We start from the raw sequence: 22,775 nt of genomic DNA, 5'->3' as shown, positions 1-22,775 counted from the left end.
ACTTTAGACTCCAGAGAGGGTAGCAAAGCCACCTTACTGTAAGTGGAAGCAGGGAATGGGAAATAAAGGCACCACATGGGAGATTCCCGGTGGCCGTGAGCCAACGATGATGAGGGTGAACAAAGTGCTGGGACTGTGGTCTTAGGACACAGAAAACTGGACTGCCAAAATTTATTCCCTAGGGGGGACTAAAGTGATACAGGAGAAGCAACTGATCCAGATGCCAAAAGAGATCAGCCCTTTTAGTTCAGTCACCTTGAGTAAAGGGCGGATTATCCAGGACAAAGTCAAAAGTCAGATACTGGTAAGGGACCACAGTGTGTTAGATGGCCTTCCCCTACTATGTGCCAGGTACTGTGCTAAGCACTTTACAAATATTTTCTTCTGATCCTCACAACAATCCTGAGAAGTAAGTGCTATTATTATGCCCATTTTACAGAGGAAGAAACTGAGGCAAACAGAGGCTAAAGTTATTTGCTCAAAATTACACAGCTAATAAATGTATGAGGCTAGATTTGATTATTGGGGGAAGGAAGTAGATGTCACCTAACCGTTTCATAAACACCTCTAGGGATAGGGAGCTCACTACCTTCCAAGGTAGACACCCTGACATTCCCTCCCTTCCCACCCAATGAATTCTTAATCTTTCACAGTCCAAATCTAATGCCACACTCTACAGGAAGCCTTCCCAGAGTCGTTCCATCATAATATCTGCTTCCCTTGGATCTTACAAGCATTTTTTTACAGCTCATCAATGTACTAATCTTGTAACACTGTAAATTATCACTTTCTGTGTTTGCATTTTATCACCCTTTTTTGTTCTACCTAAGTTATGCCAGGTTCCCAGCACCCAATACAGAGCTAATTCACCAAAAAGGAATGAGTAAACCCAAAGAGGAAAAACACACACACAGAGCTCATGACTGAGAGAGAGCCAGTAAAAAAAAAAAAAAAAAAAAAGCTCTTATCATCCAAAATTTCTAGGGGATTGATGATTATTTATGTGACTGAGAGCCGTTTTTCAATACACAAGTGGCCAAAGGATATAAACAATTAAAAAGAAAAGAAATGCAAATTACCAATTGCCGCTTGAAAAAAATATTCAAAATCACTAATAAACAGAGAAAACTAAAATTAAAACAACCCTCACGTCTATCAAGTTTAACAAACATGAAAAACATCATGTCACAGGGGCTAGAGGCAGGCATGCTAATTCCCTGCTGGTAGAGCTTTGAATTGGTTCAACCATTCTGGAAAACAATTTGAAATTACACAAGAAAAGTTACTAAATTGTTCATACCCTTTGACCCACAGATTCCAGTACTGGGCCTGGGTCTATCCCAGGAGGTTACTGACAGCAAGAAGAAACCCCAACGTACAAAAATGTTCAGAGCACCATTATCTGTAACAGTCATTCAACAGGCAACTATTAAGCACCTACTGTGTGCCAAGCACTATGTTAAGCACTGGGGACACACAAAAAAGCAAAAAGCAATCCTTCCTCTCAAGAGAATACACACAAAAAAGCTGAAAACAAAATCTGTAACCAAGGATGGGGCAATTGCTGAAACTTTAGTATGTGAATAATAAGGGATGACAAAAATGAACAAATCAGAGAAACCCAGGAAAACTTTGAAATGTTGCAGAGAGAGGGCAGCAGAACTACCAATATAAGCAGTAACTATGTACCTAGACATAACAGCCACAACAATGAAGGACAACCAAACTCCGATCAGATACAAAGTTAATGTTAGCACCATACTCTCAAAATCAAGACACATCTTAGGACGGAAGCTGGGGGATATTGTGGAAGGAGGCTTGCTGGGAAGTTCTGTCACATCAGAACAAAACAAACTTTTTAAAAAGGGAAGGGTATTACTTAAGTGAGAAAGGAGAAAGCTACGAGTAGGATTAGAGCAACCTTTTGGCCTCTCCATGGTATTTATACCCAGAGTGCTTAGCAAATGTTTTCAGTTTCCTATAAAAGGAAACGGGTTATTTATAGCAGCTCTTTTAGTAGTGGCAAAGAACTGGAAATTGAAGGAGATGTCCATCCACTGGGGAACGGCTGAACAAGTTGGGATATGTGATTGTGATGGAATATTATTATGCTAAAAGAAATGACAAGTAGGATGCTCTCAGAAAAACCTAGGCTTACATGAACTGATGCAAAGCCAAACGAGCAGAACCAGAGGACTATTATACAGAGTGGCAACAGTACGATGATCTATTGTGAATAACTTAGCTATTCTCAGCAACACGATGATATAAGACAATTTTGAAATGTGCTGTCCATTTCCAGAGAAAGAATTGGTGGAGACTGAAAGCAAATCAAAGATACTTTTTCTTTATTTTTCTTGGGAGGAGAAGGGTCTCTGTGCTTTTTTTCACAGCATGACTTACATGGAGATATGTGTTGAATGACAGAGTAGAGAAGGAGGGAATTTGGAACTCAAAATCTGAAAAAAAAGGACGTTAAAATTGTTTTTACATGTAATTAGAGAAAAAATTATGTGTGTATATGTGTATATATATACATATATGTGTGTACGTACACACACACACACACACACACACGAATGAAATGGGTTTAGTTGATAGCATATATTCCTTTAGTGAGACACTGAGAAGTAATCTCTAACCATGGGTCATTGAAGGATGATATGGAACCAAGATCATACCGGAGTAGGATCTTCTTAACAACAGAATGTATCTGAACTCATCTAAATCCTGAATCTCCTCCAACACGGAACAATGTTCTACACACATTAGGCTCAACAAATATTTATCAAAGGTACAAATCTCCCAGTAAAACTGAGCTGGAACACAAAGCCACTAGCCTAGAAATCAGTCAGTCAATAAGCATTTATTAAACACCTATACAAAGGGTGGTAAAAGACAGCTTATCTCCCATGTGCACATCACAGCGTACTGGAGCTCATCCAACCCCCTCACTTTACAAGTGGGGAAACTGAGACCCATAAAAATGATTCAGCCAGGGCAAGGAGATAGAATAAACTTACCTCAGGGGCCAGATATTCCGGAGTCCCACAGAAGGTCTTCATTGTAGCACCATCCTTGATCCCCTCCTTGCACAGACCAAAGTCAGTGATTTTGATGTGACCATCTTTGTCCAGCATGAGGTTTTCCAACTGGGCAGGAGAAGTCCAAATCAAGAGCAGAGTTAGAATGATAGATATGGACCAAAGTGAACACAGAACATCAGAGATGGGGCTTCAGAACAGAGAATGTGAGCACTTGCTGACTCCGACCCCACCCTGTTTTACTTAGGGAGTTGAAGCCCAGAAAGGGCACTTACCCAAGGTCACCAGCCTAATTAGTTGGCAGAATTGTGGCTAGAATCCCAAATCTCCTGATTCCCAGGCAAGGAACTCTTCTCACAGAAACCTAGTTACTCACCCTTAGGCAATAAAAAGCAAGGTTTTTTGCCCAGGGGCAAAGATAGATGAGGAAATTACCACTTACTTGAGAATAAAAAAACTACAGGGAAAAAGTCTCCCTACATATCCCACCCTTTTAATCCAGGATGGTCCTTCTTCCTCAACCCCCCTACCACCGTAGGGACATCCACTTTCTCTGGTCCCAATTCCACCTTGCCTTTTGTTACTGTCTTATTTAGTTACTAAATTAGGTGCCCCCTTAACACAGGATCAAGTCTTTTCCTTCTCTGACTCTCCAAAAGCAGAGAGCACAAAACTCAGGAAATATATGCAAGAGTTACTGAATAATTTGCAAAAATGGACTCAAAAAGTTCCTTGGGTTATAGAAATCATGAGCTCATCTCTGGGCCAGGGATGGAGTGCGTCTAATAAAGCCTGGTAAAAACACATTTGTGTGTTTTACAAATATAATTTAAAAGGATTTAAAATGAAAAGAAAGGAAGAAAGGAGAGGAAAAAAAGAACAATCTAAGGACATCTACAAGCCAGACATGAAAGACAGCAGACATGTGTATAGGAAGAAGAGATGCCCAGAAATTAAGAAGAGACAAAATCCAAGGAAAGAAATAGCCTTGACCTCAGATGCCTATATAGAAATGCACAAAGAATGAGTAGCAAGTAAGCTGAATGAGACACCCTAACATAATGAGGCAGATAGGACTGATAGGTATCATTGACAATTGGTGAGTGAAGATCCATGAGTGGAATATAGCTCTAAAAGTGTATACCTTACTTAAAAATAACAGGATGGGTAAAAATGGGCAAGGAAGGGAGGTAGGGTAGAGGAAAGGGCTCAAAATAGCAGTATACAATCGATACCAGATCCAGGAGGCCAGTGGAGTAGAGGGAAGGAGAGAGGTTTGGAACTCAAAATTTTTTAAAATTAATATTAAAATATTTTTCCATGTAATTGGGAAATATTCAACAAAACAAAAATTTATGTTTAATAAAGAAATAGCAGTACATATTTAAAAAGATAAACTCCAGAAGAGATTCAGGAACCAGAGGAGGGAAACCCAGGGACAAGCCTTTGGGGTAAGATCAACAGAGGTAACAGAATCAGTATTGTCACTGGAGTATACTGGAGACCACAAGCATAGCACTGAGGTACAATCTAGTGATGGGGAACTTCACTTAGCTGGATATCAGTCACAGTTCTCTCCCTCGCTCTTCTCCAAGGAGGGTAGGTAATGAGTTCTCAGCTTGTCTAATTGCATCCTTCTAAAGGTGGAAGAAATAATAAGAGGAACTGCTATTCGTGACCTTATTCTCACCAAGAAGGAGGAACTGATTGACATAAAAACGATGGGAACCTGGGGGGGGGATTTCCATCTTAGAATTTTGACAGAGAAGGAGAACAAAGAGTGACACACAAATCTGATATCCAATCTAGGTTTTAGGAAAGCAGATTTCAAAGAGTTCACAGAAAGGACAGGCAGAATCCAGTGGTCTAATAGGAACCTACAAGGCAAGTTGGTCTCAGTGGAATAGGAAGGGAGCTAAGATAAGAAGAAAACTACTGAATGGGAGGAGTGGGAGACTGTTACACTGAATATTTCTGGTAATCCAGAAGTATTTTGATGTCCAAAATATAGAGGGGATTACCACAAATTGCCCAACCGTTACAGATTTCAATTGGAAATTATGTAGAAAAGTAAACCATTCCTACTCTCTGACTCAGCTATCCTACTGGACTTATACTCCAAAGGAAGCAGACAAACAAAGGTCCAGTCTATGCCCAAATGTTTAACAGCAGCATTCTTTGTGGCAGCAAAGCATTGGAAACAGACCAACTGCTCATTGACTGGGGAACAGTTTTAAAAAAAAAAAAACGGTTTTGAATGTAATGGAATATTATTATGTAGTAAGAAATGAGACATACAAGGAATTCATAGAATCCGTGGAAGATTTGCATGAACTGATTCAGAAGAAAACAAGCAAAATTAAGAAAATACTTTATACAACGATTACAAGGCAAACAAAAAAGATCACTAAAAAGAAGCTGAATTTGGAGTGAAGGAAAAATTAACAAAAGTCCCAGAGGAAAAAATAATCAAATATATCTTTCTTCCCCATCATGTTAGAGAGGTAGGGAGCTAACAGAACAAGTTATTATATGCAAAGACATTGTCAGAGAGTCTCTGATAGTATCAGATGTTTTGCTTCATTTTTTTCCCTTGTCACAAAGGAGGTTGGATTTAGAAAAAGGGGGGGAAATGTTATGTAAAAAACAGAGACAGCTAGGTGGAGGAGGGGGCTGAGTGTGGTATGTGGGAGTCAGGAAGATATGAGTATGAATCCTATTTTGGACACTCAGCTGTGTAACTCTGGGCAAGTGACTTAAACTCCATTTCCCTCAGTTTCCTCAGCCGTAAAATGGGGATAATAATAAAACCTACTTCATAGGGCTGTTGTAGGCATCAAATGAAATAACATGTAAAATGTTTTGCAAATCTGAAAGCACTGTATAAATGCTATATTATTGTTCTTACTGCTATATTATTATATAAATGATACATTATTATTATAAGACATCATTTTTTTTGAAGAATAGGTCATGCCAGACTAACCTCATCTCCTCTAATCTCATGATCAATATCATGGCAGATAAAGGGAAGGCTGTACACTTTAGCCTAGAGTTTGGCAAAGGATTTGACCAAGTCTCTCGTGTTATTCTTATCAACAAGGAGAGATGTAAGATAGCTGATGGTACAGTTAGATAGGTTACAAACTAATGGTTCAATGTCAGTCTTGGAGGAAGGGGGTAAGGGAGTGCCCCAGAGATCTGCTCTTGACCTCATGCTATTTAATACTTTTATGAATGACTAGGATAAAGACGTAGATGGCACATCTATTAAATCTGAGGGAAACAAAAAGGTAGGCAGGATAACTAACCCATCGGATGTCAGGATTAAAAAAGAAGATATTCTGTGGTTTTAGGATTTAGAGTTCATATCATTCGACCCCCTTATTTTACAGTGAGGAACACTGAGGCCCAGAGAAAGTTGTTTGCCCCAGGTCACACGATCAGTGATCTGAACTCAAGTCTTCTAAAACCATCATGCTTTTTCCCCTACAACATGCTGAAAGACAGGCTAGAACAGAGGGTGAAACTAGAGATCTAATAGGACCTTCCCACTCTAAATCTACAACCCTATGAACATCAAGCTGACCCTAAGACAATGAGATTTAACAGAGATAAATAAGAGAGATTTGGCTTCTAAAAATCAGCTTCACAAGGACAAAATGAGCTAGACGGCAGTTGTCTGTCAACAATGGTAGCTAAAAAGTCCCAATGTACCAGGATCCAGGACTAGAAAGGTGAGAGACGCTAAGACTCTGAGCATTGGGATGGGCTCTGGAGGCCCCATTCTAGGAAGGCTACAGAGAAGTTGGAGAGTTGGTAGAGGACTACAATGGTCAAAGGCCCAGAGACTATGCCACGAGGTGAAGGAACTGGGGCTGTTAAACATGGAAAAGGAAAAGCTTATTACCGGGCTATGATAGCTATTTTAGAATTAGGGAACAACAGGTAGAAACTGAACAGGCTAACAGATATTTGATATAAGAAAAAATTTGCTAAAAAGGAGAGCTGTCCAAAATTGGCAAAGGTTATCCTGTGGAGTGGTGCATTCCTCCTCACTGGAGCACTGGCTAGCAGACCACTTGTGGGTGTTTAGGTATGGGCTAGCCTTGAGGACGTCTGAGGTCCCTTCCAAAGGGTGCTCAGTGATGCTGTCGGTATTGGAGGCAGAATGCTTAGGTTCCAATTCTGAGTCTGATATTTGACATGTGATATGCCCTGTGACTTCGGGGAAGTCACTTCCTTTTGGCACCTCTATTTCCTCACTGGTAAAATAATAGCTAATACTTGTTGAGTTGAGTTGTTTTTTCACTCATGTCTGACTCTTTGTGAACCCATTTAGGGTTTTCTTGGCAAAGATGCTGGAGTGGTTTGCCATTTCCTTCTCCAGCTCACTTACCAGATGAGGAAACTGAGGCAAACAGGGTTAAATGACTTGCTCAGGGTCATACATGTACTAAGTGTCTGAGGCTAGATTTAAACATATAAATATGAGACTTCCTGATTCCAGGTCCAGTGGTCTATCTACTCCACGACCTAGCTGCCCCAAGAGCTATGAAGAGCTAGCATTTTTATAGCATTTTAAGATTTGCAAAGCACTTTACAAATATTGTCTTATTTTATCCTCACAACAATCCTAGGAAGTAGGTGCTGTTATTATCCCTGTTTTACAAGAGTAAACTGAGGAAGACAGTGGTTACATGACTTGCCCAAGGTCACACAGTAAGTGAGTGTGTATCGGTGAGACAGGATGTGAACTCAGGTCCTACTAACTCCAGGTCCAGTACTCTGTCCCTTGAACTACCTGGCTGCCTCATAAAAGAGAAGGTTGCAATCAATAGTCTCTAAAATCCCTTCCCACTCTCAGGTTCCTATGTGCAAAAACAGGCCAAAACAACTACATGATTCCTGACCATCCAATCCCACCTCCAATAATTCTTCTTCCCTCTTCTAGGGAAGTTCTAGGGAATCACAGGATGACAGCCATGGAAGACTTTGGGACCATTATGTTTGACTTAATGGTCAATTTTAGTAGGGGAAACTGAGGACCAAAAAGTGAGGGGTTTGCCCCAGGTCACACAGTAATTAAGTTGCTGATCTGGGATTCATAATAAACAACAACTCACATTTTTATAAGTACCTTTAGTTTTTACAAAGTATTTTCCTCAAAATAGTTCCACTAAGTGGATAGTTGCAAGGATTACTCCCATTATACAGATAAGGAAACTGAGGTTCAGGGGTGAACTGATTTGCCCATGCTACCACACCCAACAAGCAACAGAGCAAAGACCCAAACCCTGTCTCCTAATGCCCCGAACAGGGTGTTTGCCCACCACACTTATGTCCTCTTGCAAAGGACTTAGTGAAAATGGGTAGTTCTGCTCTGTTCTAGTTGCCCTACCCTACTGACCTCTCTTTACTTCACCAACAGGGGCATCATTAAGGGAATGGACAGAAGACACTGAGGGACGGACATGGTAAATGTGGGAAAAGAAGCTGTGCCTCATGGGTACCTGTCAGCGTTCGGATTGGAGGGACCTGATAGTGGGTATCATGGAGGTCTTGGGGTACAGGATAATATGCCCCTCTGAGAGAAGCAGCATGGGAACTGGACCATTCTTTGGTGTTCCTTGAGCATCAGGAGTTTTGATGGGGGCTAAAGGATCAGAGAGGGAGGTCTAAGTGATCACTTTTTGCCAGTGCTTTCACTATCCATAGTCTACCCCATCCCACCCTCCAGAGAAGAAGGGGATTTTTCACAATTCCAAAAACCTCTAAATATTCACAGTTCCTTCCTTTAATCCTTTTCTCCTTCAAACTTTTCCCCAATAAAACTGGACATCAAATTCAGGGTTCTTTCTTCCTCCTGCCAGGCTCTAGGTCTCCCTGTGCCAAGTAACTGGCTCTGTAGACCAGCAGAACAAAATACGTGATGACCACAATCATGCAAATTATTGAAGTCGAAAGGCTTCAGACTTAGGCGATGCAGTGGGCAACCACGACTTCAGAAGGCCCACTTTCTGCCTAATGGCAGAGAGGTGATGGACTAGAGGTATGGAATGAGACACATTTTCAAACCTACCAATGGGATGACATTTTGCTCACATCTACTTATTTGTTACAAGAAAGAGTTTGTATGGGGTAGGGGGGACAAGTTAATAGGATGTGACAGGATTGGAAAAGAGAAGATCATCAATAAAACATCTTTTAAAATACAGTAGAAAAACAAAGAATTTGGAAATGGGTCACAATCAAAGAGGGGAATTTTATTTCTATCTGGTTATATTTAATATGGAGAGATAAGGATAGAGGATAGAGGCTGGACTTCCCAGGTGAGGAAACTCTAATGATGCAGATTGGCACCTTGTCTGCACTTACAGCCTTAGAGAGCTACCCGGGGCATAGACTGGTTGAGAGACTTGCCCCATTGTCACACAGTAGGGTGCACACACAGTAAGTGTCAGAAGTGGAATTTCAATCTAGATCTTCCTGGCTTTTAGGTCATTTTTTAATCCACTACCCCAAACTGCCTCTAAATTCACTACATAACTTTTTAAAGTCAAGAGATTGGCCCTGATAGCCACTACATGTTCCTGTCCATTTTTTTCTGGACCCAAATTGCTGTTTTCCCTACCTTGAGGTCTCTGTACACCACGTTCTTCTCAGAATGCAAGTAGTCCAGCGCAGACACAATCTCTGCCCCATAGAACCTGGCTCGGTCTTCAGAGAACACCCGCTCGCGGGACAGATGGAAAAAAAGCTATGGAGACAAAGACTCGTTATACCTGCTTGATGCCCTCTTTCCTGATCTTGGAACAAAAAGGTTGCCTTCCCTATTATCAGCACTGAGTCAGGCATAGGATCCATTCACTACCTTTTTCCATTTGACACAAAGTTTTGTGTACAGGAATTACTAAAATTTCAATTCAAACTTTCCTGAGGAGCCTGCTGAAGAGAGAGTACTCTGTACATTCAAATAATGTACAAATGACCAACTAGGCTAGAAACGAGTCCTGGAAGAGGAAGTTACCATTAGCATTAAAACCCTAGGCCCAAAAACCTTTAGCACAGCATGCTGGGAAGAAGAATATAGTAGAAAGAGGATTAACTTGGCTTCAGGAGGCTTAGGAAGGCAAGCCTCCTTCTCGCCTAGAGAGCTCCTGGGCAGCAACCAAACTCTGTCTTTAACTGACCATTTTTAAACAAAGGGAGGAAAGACTCCCATCTCCATAGTATCTTAAGTCTTTCTTTATAACCGGTAACTCCTCCACAAAGTTGGTAGTTCAAGTATCATCATCTCTATTTTATAGATTGGAAAAAAAAACCCAACAAAAACCTATAAGCTGTTAAGTGTCATAACAGAGATGTAAACTCAGGTTTCATGAACTTCATGCCCAACCTTCTTTCCACTAATACCACAAAATCTATTGATTTTGATAATGTGAAGTTCTTTGGTCAAACCCCAATACAGTCTGCTTTATTTTAAAATATACTGGATCCAAACCACTATTCCCCTCCACATACCCTCCAAGGGCCTAGGGGAGATCTTATTCCACCACAAAACTTTACTTCTCCTCCTTCCCACAGATTCTGCTCTGAAGAAAACAAACGTATTAAAAGTCTACTATATGCCAGGCACTGCGCTGAGTGCTTTACAAACATTATGTTATTTGATCCTCATAACAACCCTGGGAGGTAAGCGCTATTATTATCTTTATTTTACAGTTGAGGAAACTGAGGCAGAAAGCGGTAAAGTGACTTGCCCAGGGTCACACAGCTAGTAAGTGACTGAAGCCAGAGGTGAACTTAAGTCTTCCTGACTCCAGGTCCACTGCTCTATGCCCCAATACCACCTTGTTGCCTTAACCTATTTCTAAGCCTAGTATATAACTTAGACCAGGGGTGGGGAACCTGCGGCCTTGAGGCTCCTCAAGGCCGCAGGTTCCCCACCCTTGATTTACATGTAGGTTTACTAGGCAAAAAGTTGACTGGATACCATTTGGGCTATAAACAAACCCCTGGGAGTTGGAGAGGGAAGGTAATGCCTCAAGTAACACCATCCAAAAAAATAAAAGATGGTCCCACAGATAACAGAGCTGACTACATCCCAGTCACAGCTGGTAAGTTTCTATTTTAACACATTAATCGTCAGTGTATTACTGCTTCCTGTAACCAAACGGGCTAATCAGAATCAGAAAGTGAAGCATTTCTGAAGCTGGGAGTGCAGAGAGCATCCACCCTTTCTCCCCACCAATCTATCCTTCACACGCCATCTATTTTCCTCCTGCACAGATTCTGGTCCATATTATTCTGCTTTAAACATTCTGTGGCTCATTATGGCCAAGTCAGGTACAAGCTCATCTGCATAGTAATAAGTTCCTCCATGATCTGGAAACATGTCAGCCATTCCTGCCTAAGAGCTCCAATTATCCTCTCTCCACACAGTTAATAATAATAATACTAATAGTAGTAGAAGCAGTAGTAGTAGTAATAGCAGTAGCAGTAGCAGTAGCAGTAGTAGTAGCAGTAGTAGCAGTAGTAGTAGCAGTAGCAGTAGTAGTAATAAAAGCTAACATTCAGATAGCATTCGTTACGTGCCGGGCACTGTGCTAAGCACTTTACAATTATGCTATGTGATCTTCACAATAACCTGAAGAGGTGGATATTAGTATTATGTCCATCTTGTAGGTGAGGAAACTGGGTAAACAGAGATGAAGTGACTTGCCCAGAGTCACAGAGCTGATGAGTATGTGAGGCTAGATTTGAATTCAGGTCTTTCTTCTTGACTCCAAGGCCAGTTGTTTATGCTCCAGAAGGTCCTGCGCTGTCTCACCTCCATGCCTTTGTTCACACAGTTTCCTGTGCCTGGAAAGACTTCCCTCCCCTTCTTTACCTGCTGGATTTCCTAGTAGAGGCCAACTCATATGCCACCTTTCCCTCAAAGCCTTGATGGATTCCTTTGATGAGAAATAAATAATCTGCCTCTGAGATGTCAGGAAATCCACTCCAATGCATCTGTCCTGTAATATTGTGTACTACAGCTATCTGCGTGTCTCACACTGGTGATAAGATGCTGCTGACAGCATCTTATCTGAGCTCTTTATCTCCCTCAGTGCCTGGCACAGTGCTCTGTCCACAGCAGGCAGGCAATGATACTGGCTGCTGTGAACAACAGGTCTCAGATCCATACCCCTACCTATCAGGGCTGCGACCTCCTTACCTCTCCTCCATTGGCATACTCCATCACAAAGCATAGGCGGTCGTGCGTCTGGAATGAGTACTTCAGTGCCTAAAAAGAGAGATGGATCAGACATTTCCAGAGAAAAGGAATATCATAGGCCAGCTGGTCCTGCTCTCCCCTTCCCCTGGTCCTGCTCTCCCATTCCCCCACTCCCATTTTATAAATGAGGAAATTAAGGCCCAGAAGTAACGTGGCCAAGATGGCAAAAGTGGCCAAGCTTGGATTCTATCTTGGGTCCTGCTAAATCTAAATCTGAACTCAGTAGCCAGCCCTCATTGGCCCACTGTCCTGTGGTGCCCTATGTATGGGTACATCTGATCTCTCCCAGAGATTATGAACTCCCTGAGAACAGAGGCAGGGGCTGCTCCTCTTCTGTCTCTTCCATGGGTGAACTGAACGCAGGGCAAAATAAAAAAGAGAGCTCAGTAAAGTTCTGTGAATTTTTGATTATGGCTAAACCCTGAACATAAAGCAGCTTGGTGGTGCAGTGGTTAGAGCACCAGGACTGAAGTCAAGAAGACTCATCTGCCTGAGTTCAAATCTGGCCTCAGACATTTACTAGCTGAGTGACCCTGGGAAAGTCACTCAACCCTATTTGCCTCAGTTTCTTCATCTATAAAATGAGCTGGAGGAGGAAATGGTAAACCACTCCAGTATCTTTGCCAAGAAAAACCCAAATGGGGTCATGAATAGTCAGATATGACTGACCAACAAAACAATCTCATAGCTGGGGCAGCTAGGAGGTACAGTATGCTGAGTCTACAAGAACTGGAAATCAAAGGCATACCCATCAAATGGGGAATGGCTGAACAAGTTGTGGTATATCAATGTAATGGAATACTACTGAGAAGAAGTAATGTACATAAGTACATAAGAAATGACAAGCAGACAGATTTCAGAAAAGCCTGGAAAGACTTATATGAACTGATGCTCACTGAAGTTGAGTAGGACCAGGACAACATTGTACACAGAAACAGCCAGTGTGTGAGGACTGATTTTGATAGACTTAGCCCTCTTTAGCAATGCAAGAACCTAAAACATTTCCAAAGGATTCATGATGCAAAATGTCATCCACATCCAGAGAAAGAAATTCTGGAATTGGAACGCAGAATGAAGCAGACTACCTTCTCTTTTATTTTGTTTTGTTTTTCTCATGGTTTCTCCCATTCACTATAATTCTTTTTTGCAACATGACTAATATGAAAATGTGTTTAATAGGAATGTGTAGAGCTCATATAAGATTGCATGCTGTCTTGGAGAGGGAGGGAGGAGAGAGGCAGAGAAAATTTAAAACTTATGCAAGTAAATGTTGAAAACTGAAAACAAATAAATTAATAAATTTGGGGGAAAAAAGAATGAAAATGTAAAATAAAATTGGGATAAATGGCTTTCCTGGGGGAAAATAAGAGAGTTCTGGGCCTGGAATCATGAAAACTCATCTTAATGAGTTCAAATACAGCCTCAGACTAGCTGTGTGACCTGGACAAGTCACTTAACTCTGTTTGAGTTTCCTCATCTGTAAAATGAGCTGGAAAAGGAAAAGGAGAACCACTCCAAATGGGGTCACAAAGAGTTGGACATGACTGAAAAATAGCTGAACCTTACAGTTACTAAACACTTTCTTCATAATACCCCATGAGAAAGCTACTGTAAATAGTATGAGAAGAGGAAGCAGCTTTTGCAAAGAAAAATGATTTTTCCTGTGTTATACAGCCAGTAAAAGGAAATCATGTTTTATGATAGAAGGAGCCCCAGATGCCTGGGTCCTGGTCTTGTCATTGCCTCGGAATGTAACCTTGGACTAAGTCTTTTTTCCTTACTGGGTAGCCTCAGTTTGCCCCACTCCATATAATGATGAAATTAAACCAACTGGTCTTCCAAGGTCCCTCCCAGTTCTGGTTCTAAGTGATGAAGTCAGAACTCAAGCCCATGTCCCTTACCCCTAGTAATTTTTTTCATAGTACTAGTGGCTTATTGAATAGAATGGAATAGAAAAGTATTTATCAAGAAGTTACTCAGTGGCCAAGAACTGAAAATCGAGGGCATGCCCAGCAATTGGGGAATGGCTGAACAAGTTGTGGTATATGAATGCAATGGAATACTATTGTGCTATAAGAAATGACGAACAGGCGGACTTCAGAAAAACCTGGAAAGACTTAGATGAACTGATGCTGAGTGAAATGAACAGAACCAGGAGGCCGTTATACACAGTAACAGCCACAGTGTGTGAGGACTGTTTTTAATAGACTTAGTCCTTCTCAGCAATGCAAAGACCTAAAACATTTCCAAAGGACTCATGATGCAAAATACCATTCACATCCAGAGAAAGCACTATGGAGTTGGAATGTAGAATCAAGCAGACTATTTTCTCTTTTCTTTTGTTTTTCTCATGGTTTCTCCCATTTGTTTTAATTCTTCTATGCAACATGACTAATAATGAAAATGTATTTAATAGAAATGTGTATGGAGAGCCCATATAAGATTGCATGCTGTTGTGAGTAGGGAGGGAAGAAAGCAGGGGAGGGGGGAAATTTAAAACTTATGGAAACGAATGTTGAAAACAGAAAGCAAATAAATTAACAAATTTTGGGGAAAAAAATGAACTCTTATTACATACAGATACATAGAACCTCAGCACTGGAAAGGAAGGACCTTGGAGTCTCTCCAGTTTAACTTATAACCAAGAATCCCCTTTACAAATCCTTCCAAAGTGGCCACTAACCTTTAATGGAAGACCTTTAGTGATGGAATCCTCACTACAGCTCCCAAAGCAGCCTTAGGACCAATGGGATTGTTAGGAAGACTTTCCTTATGTGAAGCCCAAATCTGCCACTTTATAATTTCCAACAGTTTCAGTCCAGCCCTCTGAGGCAAAACAAATCTAATTCTTCTTCTACCTGGAAGCCATTCAGATATTTGAAGCAAGCTCCAGTGTAGGCCTCACTTCTCAGGTCCTGTACTTTCCCGCTAGGGGAGGAGTTAAAAGTTCAAGTATCTGTTAAGTACCTACTTAGCTCAGGTCCGATCTAAGCACTTTATCTCATTGGATCCTTATAACAACTCTAGGGAGAATGTACTATTATTATTCTCATTTTACAGATGAAACAACTGAGGAAGGCAGGGGTTAAGTGGTTTGCCCAGAATCACAACCATGAAATGTCTTAGGCCCCATTTGAATTCAGGCCCTCCTAACAGCAGGCCCAGCATTCTATCCACTGTACCACCTAGTTGCCTCGAAGTTAAACAGGTCAACACTCTACAAGTTCCTTCACTCTTCATACCATCCTGGTCCCCCTCTACTGAATACTTTTCCACATTCTCTATGACTTTCCTAAAACAGGATACCTAGAAATGAATGCAGAACTCCACATGCTGTCTGACTAGAGCAGTGCTAAACAACTACTCCATCCCTGATCCTAGACAACTCTAACTCTGAATACAGCCTAAGATTCCACTGGCTTTTCTGGCTGCCATATTGTACTCCTGACCCATAAGGAACTTAGGGTACAGTCAAATGAAACACCTTTCTCAGAGGAACTGCTATTTGGTCCCATTTTCCCTAGCTTATAATTATGGACTGTTGTTTCTTTAACCCAATAAAAGAAATTTCCTTTCACAGTTCTTAAATTCCATTTCTATTTATTCCTATTATTTATTCCCATTAAATTTACCTCTACATAAATCCATATTAAGTCTAATAAGAATTAAATTCTTAGTAGATTCAACTCATCTTTCTGACCTGTTGAGATTTTTTTGGATCATCCTTCCTTTATTCAATGTGTTAGCTATCTCTGTTAGCTTCTTACAGTGGTAAATTTGCTAAATCTACAATCTATGCCTTTACCCAAGTCACCGATACAAATTTGAAACAGCACAGGGCTGAACGCAAATCCTTAGTATACTCCATTAGAGACCTCTCTTCAAACTTTTTTCCTCGATAGTGTTAAAATCCAGTATATCTATATCTATACATATCTATTGTAAAAATAGAGAAATACCTAGACACAGGTATGGCATTATAAATATAGCTATTATATGTATTTTATCTATATTATATCCAAACAGATATCTCTATCTAGATATATAATGGCTACATCTAGATATAAAAGCTATATCTAGATAGATATATATGTATATATACATATATATACACACACACACATATATGTATTGAGATATATAAAAGATAGATATGTAAAGAAATATCTAGATATATAAAAGATATATCTAGGCCCTGATTAGTTTAAATAATGAATCCTCTGAATGGCTGAATTTGGCTGCAACCTCGCACTATTTGAAATGATGATTATGTAAACCATGGTCACTGGTTCCAACCCAATAGAAATCTCCAGTATAAACTGGAAATAATGAGACTAGTTTATGGATTCATTACTGGAATTAATCAGGGGGGACCTGAAATGAAATCTTTTTCTCTTTCTCAGCAGCCCCAGCTCATCGTAAGTTTTTGTATTTCTGACACTTTTACAAGTCTCTTCCAAGTCTGCTTTTAAATTCTGTACACATCTACTAAATGCCTAAATTAGTTATCGAGTTTCCTGTACATCCACATCTGTCTTCTTAGGCAACAAACATACCTTTCCTCTCCTCTTCTCAATTATATGTTTATGTCTTCAGACTTTCATTCTTGAGGGTTTCTAACCCCACCAAGGCGGATGTTCTTGTAGAAAATTGTTACCCATGAGATTCTACCCATCCTCCTCTGAACTCTGTGGACTCTGCTCTCCTCAAAATCTGGGGTGCAGGTCAGATTATGCCTATTCTCCCTTCCTCTCTATTGAAAATTCTAAGATGGAAGTGTGACTCCCTACCCAAATTTCCATTGTTTCTATGTCTTCAATAAAGCCCACATAATCAGTCCCAATCCCTCTCTCTCTATCTCCCACTTATGCGCTCGCACGCGCACACACACACTCACTTTCTCTCACACATGGTCCATTTGGATTCTGAGGCAGAATCCTAGAATCTAAAGGTACCTTAAAGACTTTCTGTCACAACCCACACTTGAGCCAGAAGCCTCTACAAGCCATTATCATTTAAAAGCAGCTTTGACTTTAGAATTTTGATCAAATGTATCACTTGCTCTTGACTCCACAGAAGGGGATGCAAAACAAAACCCCCACACGTCTTGGAAGTGTAGAAAGAGAGGTACCTTGTCAGACAAGGCCATATAAGGGCTTATTTTTCTTAATTATATGTCATTGTAAGGGTTTATTTTTCTTAATTATATATCTTTGCTACGGAGTGGAAGGGAAGGTAGAGACATTACAAAGAAATGACAAGCACGGGGCAGGGGAGATCAAACTTCTTTGAAAAAGTTTTTTACATTAATGTTAAAAATTATTTTTACATCTACCTGGTGAAAAATAAAATACAATTTTTTAAAAAGTTTTTCAAGCTAAAACAAAAACTTCCTAAGTCAATAAAGAAGACAAGAGATAGCTTGGTCCATCATTGGCTCTAGGTAGGGTAGTGGGGAGGGGCTTTTCGTAAGATGGCTTCATGACCCCCGAACTCATGATAAGAAGCTCAACACTTACTGTCAGGAAGGGGTGCCTTGAGTTCTGCAAGACTCGGTTCTCCGTAAGTGTATGTGCTACCTCATCCTGCAAGACAAGATCCAAAGATGGATATCACTCTTCCACACTGTGTCTCCAAACCTCCTATGGGAACCCTACTTCCTCCCTTCTCCCAGAGACCAAGTGACTGAGGCTAATGGCCCTGGGACCGGTCAATTCCTGTTTGGGCTCACCTTGGCCACAATCACTTCCTTCTTGAGGATCTTCATGGCATAGTATCTCCCAGTTGCCTTCTCCTTCACAAGGATCACCTTCCCAAATGTGCCTTTGCCCAGAAGCTTCAGGTATTCGAATTCATTCATTGTCTGGAAAGGCATTTCAGACAGGCACAGAGTCAGCACTGGCTAAGCAGGAAGGCATGCACTCAGGGGGCTTCTGGTTTAAGATGTAACAGAGTCTTGCACCACAACTAAAAATATTTCTAGAGAGAAAGCCAGGTGGCAAAGCCACGGATCCTCCCTTGGAAACTACTCTTGGTGTATCAAGGACAAGATGAGGGTCCCTGCTATCCTTGAGATAGCCTTCACTGCACTAGGCAGATCTCTCTCCAGAGACCAGAGTTGCTAACCAAATATTAAACAACTTAAAATTCAAAATTTTAAAATGAGGCTGGAGAGGAAAGCAAGAGGGGAGATTAAGACAGAGACTTCAAAGGCACTGTGCTCATGTCTGCCGCCAAGAACACGATTTGTATGGCCACTGTTGACTTTTCAAAGTCATCCTTGTCTCAAGCCCCTCAGAGGAAACCAGAACGCTGCAGAACAGGGCAAGGCCTGAGGGGAAACAGCTCATTCACCCCAGATGGCCCATCCTCACCACTTTGTGTTTGGGCTTTGTCGTAGACACCTCCATCTCCTCAGTCCCAGAATTGTCACTGGGCGAGCCTGACCGGAAGTCCATCATCTCTTCTTCCTGCTTTTTCAGACTGTCAGCCACCATCTGTATGGCTTTGGTCCATTCCTCCCTGAAAGGGGTCATGTAGAGAGTAGGGGTCAGGCCAGGCTTCCTCACCTGCTGCCCCCTACAGGGCAATACCTCCCCCAACCCCAGATACTGCCCAGCTAAGGAAGGAGTCAGCTCATCATCGATCATACAATTCTCTCTGCTTGACCCCTCTGGATGTTGGCAATACTCATTCATTTTACACAATAACAATGAATCATAGCTAACAGTTATGTAGTGCTTAAAAGTCCTCAAGCCACTTTACATATATTATTTCATTTGATCTTCGCAGCAAATATGTAATTAATGCTTATCGAGTGGTAGGCTATTTTGGGGGCGCTGCTGCTGAAGAGGCCACAATCCCAGAACGACAGAATCTCAGTTATACCAGATCATAAAGGCCAGTCCAATCTATGCCTAAGCCAGAATCTCCTTTAGAGTATCTCTGACAAATAGTTTAATGACTTCCAGCGATGGGAGACTCTCTACCCTGAGACACCTCACTAAACTTTTGGACAGTTCTAAATATTAGAGACTTTTATTTCATTGACTTGAGGTCAAGAGGATACAGTCCTTACTTTTGAAAGTCTCAGTTTTATCAGAGAAAGAAAGGATATGTATATACAGATGAAATGTATTACAAATCAGGGCGTGGTTAAGTGAGTAAGAGAAATACAGAGCGCTCTGGAATCTAATTAGAGAGTGACTGCTCCCAGACTGGGGTGGAGGGCAAATATGATTAGTTCTGGGTCTCAAATTTTCCTCAAGATGAATGTGTTCTATTTGGGCTCTGGAAGGTAGGGTCAACATTAGGTCAACAGTAGGGGAAGAAGAATGGGTAGTGAGCTCCCTGCCACTTCGGGTGTTTGAGCAAAAGTTGGATCAATGATTGTCCACCAGGGATGGTGCAGAGGAGATTTCTGTGCTGGCAGGAAGAGCCCTGTACTGAAACTCAGGACTCCTAGACTCAATTTCTTCATCTGTAAATTGGGGCACCCTTTAGGGCCTTATGGTGAAAGGGGGAAAAAGAATTATCCCTTAAAATGGACCAATCCTGAAGAGCATCTACTTAATGAGGCATGTCAGCCCCTGTAAAATCAGAGGCTCAGATTAGGATTAGAATTAAGAGGGCTCTTGTGAATGAGTCCAAATTCATTTTAAAGGTGAGAAAACTAAGCCCAGACATGACTTACCCAAAGTGACACAGGTAATAATACCCTACTTTTAGAACCCAGGCCCTCTGACTCAAAATCTGGAATTTTTTATAATACACCTCCCTCCTTTCTTTCCCCTTCTCCCATTTCCCATCTGTCTCGGGGAGGGGTTTCTCTATTAAACATGAATGAAACATACCGCTCCTCGGGGGTCTCCACGTGAAACGTTCTCTCAATTACCGTGGTCCACTGCAGGCAGCGGATGATGAATGTATTGGGTTTGGGTCGTTCTGTCTTCATCAACTGGCATTCTACCACAGTCAAGGAAAAGAAGTCACGGTATGTAAGCAGGTTTAAATAATCATTTGTCTTTATTCCAATCCCTCGAGTGGCTTCGATTCATCAGCCAGGGAATGTTCCTTGTACGCTCCTCAGGGAGCTACAGAAACTGTCTGTGTGCAGCTCGGGTGAGGGAGGGGCTGAGAAGCCAGGGGACCTGGGCAAACACTGTGGATCTCTGGACCCCTATGTGGTGAGGAAGAACCAGGGGCAGGGTGGGCTTTCCAGGTCAAAGAAAGAGACCCAAACGAGGAAAAAAAGCACTAGAACTCTTGTGGGAACTTAAGTTTTCATTCTGGCTCTGCCTCCTAACCAACTGGGTGATCTTGGGAAAGTCTTTCCCTTCTTTGAGACCCAGCTACCTTTAGCATCAAATAAAAGGATGGGATTAGGCGACCTCTCACATTCCTTCCAGCACTAAATCCTCTAATAAGACACACAACTCACACTAGGTCCTGAGAGTGACACCATCTCTCAGTTAGAAATCATCTCCAAGTCTGGGGAGGGAGGTTCACAGATAGGGTGAGCCACTCGGGAGATTTCACCCCAAAAGAATGTTGTAAAACCGGAGATGGATGCACTTGTTGTCAAGGCAGAGTGGGGAAAATAATGGAATTTGGAATCAGGAGACCTGGGTTCCGATTCCCTGATCTAATCTTTACATCTTGTGACCCTGAGCGAGTCACTTAACCTACACAAGCCTCAGTTTCCTCATCTATTAATGTGCTTCAAGCTACCCTCCCATTTGTCATCAGGTCAGAGATTACGTTCATGTGGACACAACGGGTCCTTCTGGGTGTGAATATCCAATGCTGCCTGACTCCCTCACCTCCACAACCCAAGACACAAACAGGAACAGTTATATTTCCCAACAACCTGCAAACATGTATGAACCTGTTAGTAGGTAGAGGACCCTTGAACATGCATTCATATACACTTACAGCTAGAGACAAACAGGATAGCCGAGGGGCAGCAGGATGGACATATCAACAGAAGGAGTGCTGGATTTAGAGTCAGGAGGTCTGACTCTACCTGTTATTACTTGGGTAACTCTGGGCAAGTAATTCCACTCTCTCTTCCTCCCTGAACGTACCCTGGTCTCCTCACCTCAGTGCCTTTGCTATTTCCTCTGCCTCAAATGTCTCTTCTCCAGCTGCTAAATTCCTACCCATCTTTCAAACGCCTTCTCTCTCCAGGCAGCCCTTGAATTCACAGCAATCTCCCTCGTCCCATCCCCTCACACTGCACTCTGTATGGACTTCTGTAAGGCACATATCCCCCTGTTAAACTCTTAGGTCCATGAAGGGTAGGACCCTTATCTGAGAAATTCGGATGTTCTTTAGCTCTCACCCTAGGCATCTGATGGATGATGGAAGCTTCATCTTGGAAATGATCTAGTCCAACCTGTACCTGAACAAGAATCCATGAAATGCCCTTTGAACTGAATCAATCAGGGGCTTATATTATCCATACTGACCTGAAAGGGCAGGTCTGTTTTTACATCAATTCAATCCAAACCCTTATTACTGAAATCACCTACTGGATGGGCGACATGTCACATGAGGAAAGAGCCTGGTAAATTCTAAAACACTCCAGAAATGTAAGCTGTGGTTGCTACTCTGAACATCAAGCCCCTCTAAACACTGGAAGGATCAAATGTCATGGGAAGGGGGGTGGGGAGAGGAGAGGGTGATAGCCACACAATAAGAAGCCTAGAAGGAATTTGAAAATCAAAGTGTTCCCCACCTGCCCTTAAGTCCCCACCACATTATGTCCAGCAGAGAGGGGGGAGGGAGAGGAAGACACTTTCTGAATAAATTAAAAATTCCAAGATTTACAGGATCAGAACCTAGGAGGGAAACTCTTGAGGGCTCAGGACAGGGGCCCTGACTGGGGGAATCCAGGCTGTCTGCGGAGAATGTCTGGAATTCCATCTCAAGCACTAGCACAGGCAGGTTAGGAGCTTTTCAGAGCATGGGAACTGACCTTCCAGAGGGGCCCCTAGGGTCAGGGGCACACATCAGATATTGAACAATCCTAGGAGTGAAATCTCTGCTCTCTGCTTGCCCTTCAGAGCCTGCCTGGCCCCCCAGCCCCACCAGCTGCCTTAGGGATCACAGATGAGCCAGAAAATGAGCTGAAAACTCCACTGCACAGAGTACAACCAATCTGGGCAGCAGACGAGAGTCACGAGCTAGCTCCAATGCCCACCCCCGCCCCCAGCCCCCAGGAGCGGAAAGGAAAGAGGCAAAGATGGAGAGAATTAGGAAAGGAACATCACAAGGTCTGACTCAATTTCTGTAGCTGCCAAGCATGCTCTTCAAAACTGCATTGTTAAAAATCTCTCTGGCTACCTGTCCAAAACCCAAGCAGACTGTCCTTCTATCATCAAATCCCACCCATCGGTTCAGGCCACACTGGTAGGCCACTCCTCCAAGGCACCAGCTTTCACTGAGAC

General features: G+C 42.0%; 1 protein-coding gene across 4 annotated transcripts in view; it reads right to left on the bottom strand.

Moving 5' to 3' along the window:
- Nucleotides 1-22,775, bottom strand: part of AKT1 (AKT serine/threonine kinase 1) — a 138,569-nt gene that overhangs the window by 32,421 nt on the left and 83,373 nt on the right. For all 4 annotated transcript variants that reach the window (XM_072630054.1, XM_072630058.1, XM_072630056.1 and 1 more), the window contains 7 exons: nt 20,178-20,289; nt 18,699-18,846; nt 18,056-18,187; nt 17,844-17,909; nt 12,265-12,333; nt 9,679-9,804; nt 3,024-3,152 (listed from right to left, as the gene is read on the bottom strand). In XM_072630054.1, the coding sequence (XP_072486155.1) occupies nt 3,024-3,152; nt 9,679-9,804; nt 12,265-12,333; nt 17,844-17,909; nt 18,056-18,187; nt 18,699-18,846; nt 20,178-20,289 (782 nt within the window). The remainder of the gene's footprint in view (nt 1-3,023; nt 3,153-9,678; nt 9,805-12,264; nt 12,334-17,843; nt 17,910-18,055; nt 18,188-18,698; nt 18,847-20,177; nt 20,290-22,775) is intronic.

The sequence above is a fragment of the Notamacropus eugenii genome, chromosome 1, assembly GCF_028372415.1.
Source record: "Notamacropus eugenii isolate mMacEug1 chromosome 1, mMacEug1.pri_v2, whole genome shotgun sequence".
Taxonomy (NCBI): Eukaryota; Metazoa; Chordata; class Mammalia; order Diprotodontia; family Macropodidae; genus Notamacropus; species Notamacropus eugenii.
Note: the sequence above shows the minus strand (reverse complement) of the source record. Positions and strands in the feature narration are given on the sequence as shown.